General features: G+C 46.2%; 1 protein-coding gene across 1 annotated transcript in view; it reads left to right on the plus strand.

Moving 5' to 3' along the window:
• Positions 1-273: 273 nt before the first annotated feature.
• Positions 274-13,462, plus strand: part of LOC121853079 (glycine receptor subunit beta-like) — a gene marked incomplete at its 3' end in the record, with an annotated part of 44,219 nt that continues 31,030 nt past the window's right edge. Inside the window, 2 exon segments of the mRNA XM_042350789.1 lie at positions 274-377; positions 3,376-3,494. Coding sequence (XP_042206723.1) covers positions 336-377; positions 3,376-3,494 — 161 coding nt within the window.

Here is a 13,462-nt window from a genome sequence, read left to right on the forward strand (position 1 = left end):
CACGCGACACACTTCACTAATATAAACACCACCTCACGTCTTGCACTCGAGGCATCATTCTATTCACCACGAGACAGACGGAGGGTCACTTGTGTGTTGCCCTCTCTGAGTAGTTAAGTCCCTCCTCTTCAGTCACTCATTATTAGTTTTCTTTGACTCTTACGATTTTTTTGTGTGTGTGTGTGTTCTTTCTCTTATTTACTTATCTTCTTTTTTGTCTTTTCTCTCTCTCTCTCTATTTATCTCTCTCTCTCTCTCCACTTCGCCAGACGTACGCCGCTGACATCTTCTTTGCCCAGAGCTGGAAAGACTGGCGCCTCCGTCTACCTGATAACATGACTCATGAATACCGTCTACTACCTGTCGCCTGGCTCAAGGTATGTTACTCTACCTGTCGCCTGGCTCAAGGTATGTTACTCTACCTTTCTGTCAACTGTCGTAGGGTTTAATTATTTTTCCTGTCAATCATTAACTGTCAACAGGTATATTATTTTACCTGTCTACTGTTAACTGTCAACAGGTATATTATTTTACCTGTCAATTGTTAACTGTCAACAGGTATATTATTTTACCTGTCAATTGTTAACTGTCACCAGGTATATTATTTACCTGTCAATTGTTAACTGTCACCAAGTATATTATTTACCTGTCAATTGTTAACTGTCACCAGGTATATTATTTTACCTGTCAATCGTTAACTGTCAACAGGTATATAATTTACCGTCAATTGTTAACTGTCACCAAGTATATTATTTACCTGTCAATTGTTAACTGTCACCAGGTATATTATTTTACCTGTCAATCGTTAACTGTCAACAGGTATATAATTTTACCTGTCAATTGTTAACTGTCACCAGGTATATTATTTTACCTGTCAATTGTTAACTGTCACCAGGTATATTATTTACCTGTCTACTGTTAACTGTCACCAGGTATATTATTTTACCTGTCAATTGTTAACTGTCACCAGGTATATTATTTACCTGTCAATTATTAATATTACATCATCTTACCTGTTACGTTACGAAGAGAGAGGGTTTATTAGACAGAAAAAAAGAACAAGAGACAGAGAGAGAGAGAGAGGAAGAAAGAGAGACAGAAAGCAATCAGGAATAAAAACAGTATTGACAGGAAGAACAGATTGCTAATGCAAAGAAAAATAATAGTATTGCCATTTTGTTGTTTTCGTGTCAATAAATAATGTAAATAAGAGTTCCAATATATCACGTCTCTAATGATGGGAATAATTAAGGTAATTATACGAGTATTATGTCATTAATTAAGGTAATCATACGAGTATTATGTCATTAATTAAGGTAATCATACGAGTATTAGGTCATTAGTTTAGTGGGTCCAAAGCGACACAGTATCATCCCGTCTGATAATTGGAAGTGTGTTAAGGTGCTGACTTGAAAGGGAGGGAGCAAGGGAGGGAAGGAGCAAGGAGGGAAGGAGGGAGGAAGAGGGAGAGCAAGGGAGGGAAGGAGCAAGGAGGGAAGGAGGGGGGGAGGAAGGAGGGAAGGAGAGGAGGAGGGAGAGGGAGCCGGCCAAGCTGACCCTAATAAATTAAGTGCCATATTTGTGTATAAATTTATGTTGACAAAACGTTAATGTTGTAATGAATGTTTAGTTTTTCACTGTGTGTGTGTGTGTGTGTGTGTGTGTGTGTGTGTGTGTGTGTGTGTGTGTGTGTGTGATAATGGGTTTATAGTTTGTCTTTTTATAAACTTGTAAAATATAGTTTAACCCCTTGGTACGAGTTTAACTTGAGTACGACGGCTTAACCCTTGAGTACGACGGCTTAACCCTTGAGGTGACGGCAACCCCTTGAGTACGACGGCAACCCCTGAGTACGACGGTTTAACCCTTGAGTACGACGGCTTAACCCCTTGAGTGCGACGGCTTAACCCTTGAGTACGACGGCTTAACCCTTGAGTACGACGGTTTAACCCTTTGATACGACGGCAACCCCTGAGTACGACGGCTAACCCTTGAGTACGACGACGGCTTAACCCCTTGAGTACGACGGTTAACCCTTGAGTACGACTGTTAACCCCTGAGTACTACGGCTTAACCCTTGAGTACGACGGCAACCCCTTGAGTACGACGGCTTAACCCTTGAGTACGATGACTTAACCCCTGAGGTACATGGCTAACCCTTGAGTACTACGGCTTAACCTTGATTACGATGACTTAACCCCATGAGTACTACGGCTTAACCCTTGGAGTACTTCGGCTTAACCCTTGAGGTACGATGACTAATCCCTGAGTACGATGACTTAACCCTTGATACGACGGCCTAACCCTTGAGTAGTACGATGACTTAACGCCTTGAGTACGACGGTTTAACCCCTTGAGTACTACGGCTTAACCCCTTGAGTACGACGGCTTAACCCCTTGAGTACGACGGCTTAACCCCTTGAGTACGAATCTCCTCTGACAAATAACATAAGTCGGTTCACAGTAACACATCAAACTAACTCAGTGTTCTAATCTTGCCATTGCGTCCTTAACTGTGCGTCCTTAACTGTGCAATGTGGTCTTATAACTGCGTCCATAACCTGAACTATATCACCGCGTTGTTTTATTATTATTGCTGTTTGTTTTTTTATCTTTCACCAACATTGCTAAAGCTGCCTCCCGAAAGTTGGGAATGCTGTACAGATGCCGCAGCTACTTCACTCCTGAGCAGTTGCTTCAAGTATATAAGGGATTCATTCGTCCTAACTTGGAGTACTGCTCTTATATCTGGGGTGGCTCTTCTTCTGTCCAGCTGTTAGATAGGTTGGAATCAAAGGCATTTCGTCTTATTAACTCTCCTCCTTTAGTTGGTAATCTTTTCCTTCTTCGCCAGTGTTGCTTCACTCTCTTTTTACAGGTACTTTAACGGGCAATGTTCGGTGGATTTGGCATCCTGTGACTGCCGGCAAGACCATGGCCTGTAACACAGTCTTGCCTGCGGTGCCCACCATTTCTCTGTGGATATCGGTCACACGAGAATAACCCGTTATAGTACCTCCTTCTTTCCTCACACAGCCAAACTGTGGAATGCTCTGCCTTCTTCTGTGTTTCCATGCTCATACAATCTGTCTCACTTTAAAAAGCTGGTTTCCGGCATCTTCTTGGTGTAGATTAATATAGTCTTTTTCTCTTCAAATTTATATTTTTTTACTATTAGTTTTTCGCCCCTCAAGCCCCGGTGTGGGTCGATGACCTGTGGCCGGGTGGGCTGTTACCGTAAAAAAGGACATTCGCGGCCGGATTATCATAGTCTTTCTTCTTAAATGTTATAAGACATCTAGCAGCCGGATACCTTCTCCGATCAAATGTCCATCACCGCTTCCATTGTCTTCACATTGTGTTCTCCCGTTACAGGACATCTGGCGGCCGGATTCCTTCTTCAAAAACGCCAAAGCCGTCACCTTCCAGGAGATGACGATCCCTAACCACTACATCTGGCTCTATCAGGACAACACCATCCTCTACATGGTCAAGTAAGTTACTCCTACACCGGGGTCCTGACCTGACCCCGTGTTGTGTTCCTGACCCCGTGTTGTGTTCGACTCTACGTGACTGACCCGCCACCTGGACTAGTACTCTCTCCTCTCTCACCGTCTCACCATCCTCACCGTCCTCTCACCATCCCTTCCACCGTCCCTCTCACCATCCCTCCCACCATCCCTCTCACCGTCCCTTCCACCGTCCCTCTCACCATCCTTCTCAATAAGGTAGGGATGGAGAACGGGAGAGAGAGGAGGTAGGAAGGAATGGAAGTAGGAAGGGAAAGGGAGGGAAGGAGAGAAGGAGGGAAGGTAGAGAGGGAAGGAAGAAAGGAATGGAAGAGGGAGGGAGGGGAAGAGGGAGGGAGGGAGAGGTGGATGACCCTGTACAATAAATGCCTTCATACAGTTCACTTCAGCGATGGTCTGTGTCAATACTGTTTAATCTCCCCTCCCTCCTGATACTCTCCCTCCCCCTCCCCTCACCCCTCACCTTCCCTCACCCTCACATCTCCTCCCTCACCCCTCCTTTCTTTTACCTTCCCTTCTTTCATCCCCTCCATCCCTCTCCCCCTTGTGGATCACTGAGGGCAAATAACAGACCACTGTGTATAGAGGAGGAGGAGGGAGGAAGAGGAGGAGGAGGAGGAGGAGGAGGAGGAGGAGGAGGAAGAGGAAGAGGAAGGGTCGTCATTCTCAGTAGCGGCTCAGTGACTTCACAATCTAGTGTGTTCTTCTAAGAGAGAGAGAGAGAGAGACGTCACTATCTCCCGTTTGCTGTCTCTCTTCTACCACACTGGTTTTGAACTACTGTCTCTCTCTCTCTCTCCACAAAGTAAACAAAATACCTAATACAACAAATGACTTTTCTTTACACAATATTATTCTGTAATTGACTCTGGTATTCAACTGTGTGTGTGTGTGTGTGTGTGTGTGTGTGTGTGTGTGTGTGTGTGTGTGTGTGTGTGTGTGTGTTTTGAGGAAGGGCTTGGAGAAATAATGTTTATATTACTACTACTACTACTACTACTACTACTACTACTACTACTACTACTACTACTACTACTACTACTACCACCACCCTGGCACCACTGTAAGGCACAAGGGATTAACTTACTACTCTGGCAACACTGCAGATTAAAAGGGGTCACTAATCCGGTAATATTCTCTATGAAAAGGGGTCGCCTCACCAATCTGGCTATACTTCAGGACACAAGGGGGTCGCCTCATGAGTCTGGCAACACTACAGAACACAGAGGGTCAACTCACAACTCTGGCAACACTGCAGAACACAAGGGGTCGCCTCACCAGTCTGGTATCACCGCCCAGGCCCGTCATAACACCGACACTTTTCACCAGTCTTATCTTTAGCGAGAGACGTGATGTTTCAGGAGCGTTTTAACGAGAAGAAAAATTCGCTATCTCACCCTGGCTGTGTGGCCGGTTGACGCACTTTTTGGGCCTCGCTAAACTAATCCCGACACCAAAACACCTTATTTTTCGTACCAAATTAGCGACCTAACCTAACCTACCCTACCCTAACCTAACCTAACCTAACCTACCCTAACCTAACCTAACCTAACCTAACCTAACCTAACCCTAACCTAATCTAACCTTGTGTGTTATTAAGATATAGTAATATGTCTTCGTCCTGGGGAATGACAGACAGACAGACAGAGAGACAGAGAGAGAGAGAGAGAGAGAGAGGGGGGGGGGTGGGGAAGACAGAAAGCTTTGAGATAGAAAAGTAAAAATAAAGAAATGAGATAACAGAATAAAGAGAGAGAGAGAAAGATAACTCTATAACCATTAATATAATAATTCCTCTTTGTTGATAACGTAATTAATTAATTTACTTAATAATTGACCTAATAATTAAATTAGATAAAATACTCACTAATTACCAGATAATTGACTTAACAAATAGACTCGATAATTGGTTAATAATTAATTGACCACTAATTGCAACAGTGATGACCAAACACTTGTCCTGTACACGTATCGACTGCCAACCGACCTTGAGGCACTCTTGTGATAGGTCAATACTGGCACTATATTTAGCCAGTGCCATCGAGTAGGAAGGTCAACTATAGGTCAATATTGGCACTACAGATATAGAATGCCAGACAGTATTGACACTATCTTAGCTGTTGTTAACGTACAAATACTCTTGTGTGTGTGTGTGTGTGTGTGTGTGTGTGTGTATGCTGTCTCGTTACGGCACTGTGGATAGAGAGAGAGAGGGGAGAGAGAGAGAGGGGGATACCTATCCTGGTAAAATCAACATAATAATAAACGAACATCTCCTTAAGAACAACAATAATTTATACCAAGTGTTTTTTTTCACTAAATTTCGTGAGACAATTTCTTCTTCATCCATTAAGCGAAGAGGTGAGATTAGCGAGATCGTTTCATATCTCGGTAAGATCAACGAGACACTCTTGTTTATCTCGTAGCTAAGGGGGACGAACGTATTTATACTCTGATAATTTAAGAATAATAATGATCTGTGATAATTTCCGTTCCTGGGGACATAAAAAAATTATGTGAAATTCTCAGGTTAAAACAAATTATCATAAAAAAAAAAAATTTTATAATATTACAAAATTTAGCCACATCCTGTATTTATGTAACTATGTATATCAACTTAAATACATAATAAAATACATAAGTTACATTACAGAATATCAACACTGAAATGACTGTATGTCTGTGTGTCTTATAAGTTTGGGTACCTCTTCACAGTTGGGTCGACTTGGGGTATAAGTTTTGTCCGGCCAGGTGTAGGTGGGTGCAGGTGGGGTATGGCGGTACAGGTGTTGGGGGAGAGGGGAAGGGAAGGGTAGAGGGGGGAAGGGGGAAGGGAAGGGAGGAGTATATCTGTAAACATGTCAAGGGAGAGTCACTAACACCTCCCTCCCTCTCCCTTCCATCACTCCCTCCCTCCTCTCTCCCCTGGTTCCCTCCTCTCTCTTGCTTCCTCCCTCTCTCCCTCCCTCCCTCCTTTCCTCTCTCTTCCTTCCTTTTCCATATCCCTTCCATTATTCCTTACTATCCCATCCTCTCTCTCTCTCTCTCTCTCTTCCTCCTCCTCTCTTTCCTTCCTCTTTCCACTGTTCTCCTTCTCATCTTTCCTTCTCCTTCCCCTCACAGTCTCTCCTCCTTTCTCCCTTCTTCCCCCCCTCCTCCCTCCTTTCCTCCTTCTTCACCCTTCCCTCCTCCTTTCCTCCCTTCTTCCTCCCTTCCTCCTCCTCTTTTCTTCTCCCTTCTTCCTCCCTCCCTCCCTCCTTTCCTCCCTTCTTCCTCCCTCCTCCTCCTTTCCTCCCTTCTTCACTCCCTCCTCCTCCTTTCTCCTCCCTTTCTTCATCCTCTCCCTCCTTTCCTCCCTTCACTTCCCTCCCTCTCCCTCTCCTCCCTACCTCTCCCTCTCCCTCTCTCTCCCTTCCACCTCAATGTCGGAGAATGAACCATAATTCACCAATAATAGACAACACCAGAGTGAGTTCCTGTCGCTTCCTCCACCACACACCTCCACCATCACCAACACCCATCACCACCTATACACCCACCACCACTACCACACACCTCCACCATCACCACCACACACCTCCACCATCACTCAACACCCACCACCACCACCACCATGCACCACTACCATACATTCCACCATCACCACCACACACCTCCACCATCACCAACACCCATCACCACCATGCACCACCACCACCATACACCTCCACCACCACCACCACCCCACACCTCAAAACGTTACCTGCGGCCGTTTTATAAATTTAATACGTAATTGGGTGAAATACATACATCATATACATACACATACACACATACACATAACAATACAACCATCCCATATTATCAACATGACAAACCTAACTTTATATTATCCAAATTACAAAGAAAAACAGCCTAACAATCATCACTTATCCTAAACTACTCATAAAAAATAAACGATACATAATGAATAATAACGAGAGAATTGAGAAGAAAAACACCTGTTAAATATACATAGAGAGGGAAGGAAGGGCACAGAACGAACCATAATGAGATTTTCAACACCGGGATTCTGTATCGACCTGAAATTTGTAAAACCAAACGTGTCATTAATTTCTTCCCCCCATCCTCTCTCTCTCTCTCTCTCACCGCCGTAGTTGTATCCATTAAATTTTACCCTCTTCCCTACACCACTTTTCTACGTTAAATTTCTACCCCCTACAATTAATATTTATACCCTAATCTATTAAATTTCTACCCCTAAGCCATTAAATTTCTACCCCTAAGCCATTAAATTTCTACCCCTAAGCCATTAAATTTCTACCCCTAAGCCATTAAATTTCACCCCCCAAAAAAAAAAACTACTCCAGAACATAATTTTTCTAGCTCATGAACCATTAACTCAACACCCCATTATATTTATTCTCCTCCCTCCACCACCACACTCACCCATTAATAATACATCAATCCCATTAAATCTCCCACGCTCAACTTCCTCTGTTATGACGTTATTATCGGGTAAATGGTTCGACTTGAGAGTTGGGAAGTATCGAACAGCCTTGAACTCGAGACTGGTCTTCACTGGTCAGTTATTCTTGGCTTCGATGAGCCTCGCCCACCCGCCCACCTGCCCTCATGTGTGAATGGTGGAGACGCCCTCTGTTGGTGAACTGCCACCACCACCACCACTAATCCATCCAGGAAATCCAGCCTTGGGAAAAATATTAATGACACTGTGCAGTAGGCTAGTTAGTCAGCCTAACTCTAACCACCTAACCTAATCTAACTAACCAACCTGACCTAAAGCCTGAGCTCCATACCCCGTTAGTGTTCTTACGTATACTGTACAAACCTCGTTGTTTACGGTCTGGTGCCACGTCTAACTAAGGCCTGGTACGTCTAACTACGGCCTGGTGCCATATCTAACTACGGCCTGGTGCCATATCTAACTACGGCCTGTGCCATATCTAACTACGGCCTGGTGCCACGTCTAACTACGGCCTGGTGCCACGTCCAACTAAGGCCTGGTGCCACGTCTAACTACGACCTGGTGCCACGTCTAACTACGTGATCTGGTACTATGTCTAACTACGGCCTGGTGCCACGTCTAACTACGGCCTGGGCCACGTCTAACTACGTCTGGTGCCGTCTAACTACGGCCTGGTGCCACGTCTAACTACGGCCTGGTGCCACTGTCTAATCCACGGCCTGGTGCCACGTCCATCTAAGGCCTGGTGCCACTGTCTAACTACGGCCTGGTGCCACCGCTCCAATTACGGCCTGGGCCACGTCCAACTAAGGCCTGGTGCCACTGTCTAACTACGGCCTGGTGCCACGTCTAACTACGGCCTGGTGCCACGTCAACTACGGCCTGGTGCTATGTCTAACTAGGCCTGGTGCCACGTCTAACTACGCCTGGGCCACGTCTAACTACGGCCTGGTGCCAGTCTAACTACGATCTGGCACTATGTCTAACTACGGTCTGGTGCCATGTCTAACTACGGCCTGGTGCCACTGCCCAACTACGGCCTGGTGCCATATCTAACTACGGCCTGGTGCCATGTCTAACTACGGCCTGGTGCCACGTCCAACTACGGCCTGGTGCCATGTCTAACTACGGCCTGGTGCCTTAACTACGGCCTGGTGCCATGTCTAACGGCTGTCTGGTACCACGTCTAACTACGGCCTGGTGCCACGTCTAACTACGGCCTGGTGCACTGTCTCAACTAGGTCTGGTGCCAGCCCAACTACGGCCTGGTGCCATGTCTAACTACGGCCTGCGCTTACTGTCCAATCTATGGCCTGCGCACAGTCTAACTACGACCTGGTGCTACTGCCTATCTCACGGCCTGGTGCACTTGCGAACTGCGGCTGGTGCTTCGTCTAACTAGTCTGGTGCCTTGTCTAACTACTGTGCGCTGTCTAACTACGGCCTGGTGCCACGCTCCAACTACGATCTGTACTATGTCTAGCTACGGTCTGGTGCCACGTCTAACTACGACCTGGTGCCTCGTCTAACTACGGCCTGGTGCCTCGTCTAACTACGGCCTGGTGCCATATCTAACTACGGCCTGGTGCCATCTAACTACGGCCTGCGCCATCTAACACGGCCTGGTGCCTCGTCTAACTACGGCCTGGTGCCTCGTCTAACTACGGCCTGGTGCGTCGTCTGTTCTCGCGTCTACTCCTCGGGTCTAATGGTGAACTTGAGGATTTTGCTCTTGTGTTAATAATAGTGATCTCTTCTCTCTCTCTCTCTCTCTCTCTCTCTCTCTCTCTCTCTCTCTCTCTCTCTCTCTCTCAATACCAAGACTTATGATTACTTAAACATTGCTTACAATAAATAATCGTACTAAGACAAATAAATCCATCTTCCACACTTACTTACACTTACTTGCCTTATACAAAAAGTAATATGGTGGCTGAGAGGATAAAACTTTCTCCCTCCTGTAAGCGACTCAGTTCGAACTCACGGCAACCCCACCCTCCCTCCTCCCAACCTATGACACCTCTGATCCACCCAGTTGTGAAAAAGGTACCTAATATACCATTTGGGAAGTGACGGAAGTTGAGTGCAGTGCTGGAAGTATGGAAAGGCTTAAGGGTTGGGTGGGTTAGCATTAGGTTAGGTTAGGTTTATGTTAGGTTAGGTTAGGTTGGGTTGGGTTAGGTTGTGTTGGGTTGTGTGTTAGTTGGCGTTAGGTGGTTAATCTAAAGGTGACATAAGGCGAGGTATCATATCTCCCTTACCCTCCTCCACCCTCTTATCCCCTACCATCTACCTATTACTACTCCCTACCCCCATCTGCACCCCTTCCCTACCTTTGCCCTTTGTCCTTGCCCCCAGGTAGAGGCAGGTGAGGTGTCAAGGAAGGTATCGGTACGGTCGCTGGGGCGTGGTATCCCATCGACCCTAAGACACAAAACATAATCTGGTCTGGTCGATGAAGTTGGCCGGCTACTGTCTGTCTGTCTGTCTGTCTGTCTGTCCCCGTATCTATCTATCTATCTTATTTATCTGTTCTGTCTGTCTGTCTGTCTATCTATCTGCCTGTCTGTCTGTCCCCGTAAGTCTTTATCTTTCGACTCTGCTTCACTGACTCATTGACTCACTAACTCACTTCATCACTGACTCATTACCTCAATGACTCACTGATTCAAGTTTCACTCACTGACTCAAAGCTTCCTCACTGACTCAAGCTTCACTCACTGATACAAAGTTTCACTCACTGACACAAAGTTTCACTCACTGACTCAAAGCTTCACTCACTGACTCAAGCTTCACTCACTGACACAAAGTTTCACTCACTGACACAAAGTTTCACTCACTGACTCAAAGCTTCACTCACTGACTCAAAGCTTCACTCACTGACACAAAGTTTCCTCACTGACACAAAGCTTCACTCACTGACTCAAAGCTTCCTCACTGACTCAAAGTTTCACTACTGACCCAAAACTTCACTCACTGACCCAAAGCTTACTCACTCATTGACTCACTGCTCCACTATCTCACTGACTCACTGACTCTCTATCAGCTGACTCAAACCTTTACTCACTGACTCATTTGCCTCCTCCTACCCCAATTCATTACTACCAGATCACATTGTCTGTCTTTCTGTCTGTCTGTCTGTCTGCCTGTTGTCTGTCTGCCTCTCTGTCTGTCTGTCTGTCAATAACAAGACTCTACTCCCCTGAGAAAATATTACTATCTGCGGAGGTAAGGGAAGTCCTGTGGGATGAGGAAGGATTGGGGGTAGGTTATGTTGTTTCGCCTCCTTAATCCTGTTTGTGTGGAGAATAATGAGGTTTTTATGTGCTGAGAGGATGGTGGTGGTGGTGGTGGTGGTGGTGGTGGTGGTGGTGATGGTGGTGGTGGTGGTGATGGTGGTGGTGGTGGTGGTGGTGGTGGTGGTGGTGGTGGTGGTGGTGGTAGTGGTGGTGGTGATGGTGATGGTGGGGATGATGGTGATGGTAGTGGTGGTGGTGATGGTGATGGTGGTGATGATGGGTATGGTAATGGTGGTGATGGTGGTGGTGATGGTGGTGATGATGATGGGGATGATGGTGGTGATGATGGTGATGATGGTGATGGTGGTGATGGTGGTGGTGATGGTAGGTGGTGGTGATGGTGATGGTGGTGATGGTGGGAGGATGGTGGTGATGTTGATAACGATGATGGTGGTGATGATGGTTATGGTGATGATGATGATGATGATGATGGTGGTGTGGGTGATAGTGGCGATGACAAATGTAATAACAACAACAAAAACGACGGTAACAAAACTACAATAATAGAAATAGTAGCAACCTAGCCACCCCACCCACCCACCCACCCCACCCCACCACCCCACCCCACCTCCACCCCACCCACCTCCACCCCACCTCACCCCACCCCACCCACCCACCTCACCCCACCACCCCACCCACCATCCCACCCCACCACCTCCACCACCCCACCTCACCCCACCCACCCCACCCCACCCCACTGTTACCATGGCGACGATCTTCACTGAGGTAACGAACTAAAGCCCCTATGGACCCCGTAGTTAGTGTCTTATGTAACGCTTTCCGGGTTATGGCGCTGATCTATGGCTCACATATATGTCTTTTATGGCTCATCTTCTTTGGGGAATCTGAATGTCTTCTTTGTATGGCTGGGGAATGTTTTAAGGGGTGTTTGGGGAGGGTTGTTTAAGGGTGTTTGGGAGTGTTGTTTTAAGGGGTGTTTGGGGAGGGTTGTTTTAAGGGTGTTTGGGGAGTGTTGTTTTAAGGGGGTGTTTGGGGGTTGTTTTAAGGGGTGTCTGGGAGGGTTGTTTTAAGGGGTGTTTGGGGGTTGTTTAAGGGGTGTTTGGGAGTGTTGTTTTAAGGGGTGTCTGGGGAGGTTGTTTTAAGGGGTGTTTGGGGGTTGTTTTAAGGGGTGTTTGGGGAGTTGTTTTAAGGGGGTGTTGGGGGTTTATAGTTGTTTTAAGGGGTGTTTGGGGGTTGTTTTAGGGGTGTTTGGGGAGGGTTGTTTTAAGGGGTGTTTGGGGGTTTTAGGGGTGTTTGGGGGAGGTTGTTTTAGGGGGTGTCTGGGGAGGGTTGTTTTAAGGGGTGTTTGGGGTTGTTTTAAGGGGTGTTTGGGGAGTGTTGTTTAAGGGGTGTTTGGGGGTTTATAGTTGTTTTAAGGGTGTTTGGGGTTGTTTTAAGGGGTGTTTGGGGAGGGTTGTTTGGGTGTTTTGGGGGTTTATAGTTGTTTTAAGGGTGTTTGGGGGTTGTTTTAAGTGTTTTGGGGAGGGTTGTTTTAGGGGTGTTTGGGGGTTTATAGTTGTTTTAAGGGGTGTTTGGGAGTGTTGTTTTAAGGGGTGTTTGGGGAGTGTTGTTTAAGGTGTTTGGGAGTGTTGTTTTAAGGGGTGTTTGGGGGTGTTTTAAGGGTGTTTGGGGGTTGTTTTAAGGGGTGTTTGGGGTGTTTGTTTTAAGGGGTGTTTGGGGAGTGTTGTTTTAAGGGGTGTTTGGGGGTTGTTTTAAGGGGTGTTTGGAGGGTTGTTTTGTGTGTTTGAGGGGTTTATATTGTTTTAAGGGGTTTGGGGAGTTGTTTTAAGGGGTGTTTGGGGAGGGTTGTTTTAAGGGGGTGTTAGGTTTATAGTTGTTTTAAGGGGTGTTTGGGGGTTGTTTAAGGGGTGTTTGGGGAGGGTTGTTTTAAGGGTGTTTGGGGTTTATAGTTGTTTTAAGGGGGTGTTTGGGGAGTGTTGTTTAAGGGGGTGTTTGGGGGTTGTTTTAAGGGGTGTTTGGGGAGGGTTGTTAAAGGGGTGTTTGGGGAGTGTTGTTTAAGGGGTGTTTGGGGAGGTTGTTTTAAGGGGTGTTTGGGGTGTTTTAGACAGGCAGACAGACAGATAGATGGATAGATAGATAGATAGATAGATAGATAGATAGATAGATAGAAAGATAGATAGATAGATAGATAGCCGCCGGAGGGA

This window comes from Homarus americanus, unplaced genomic scaffold (genome assembly GCF_018991925.1).
Source record: "Homarus americanus isolate GMGI-L3 unplaced genomic scaffold, GMGI_Hamer_2.0 scaffold33035, whole genome shotgun sequence".
NCBI classification, from domain to species: domain Eukaryota; kingdom Metazoa; phylum Arthropoda; class Malacostraca; order Decapoda; family Nephropidae; genus Homarus; species Homarus americanus.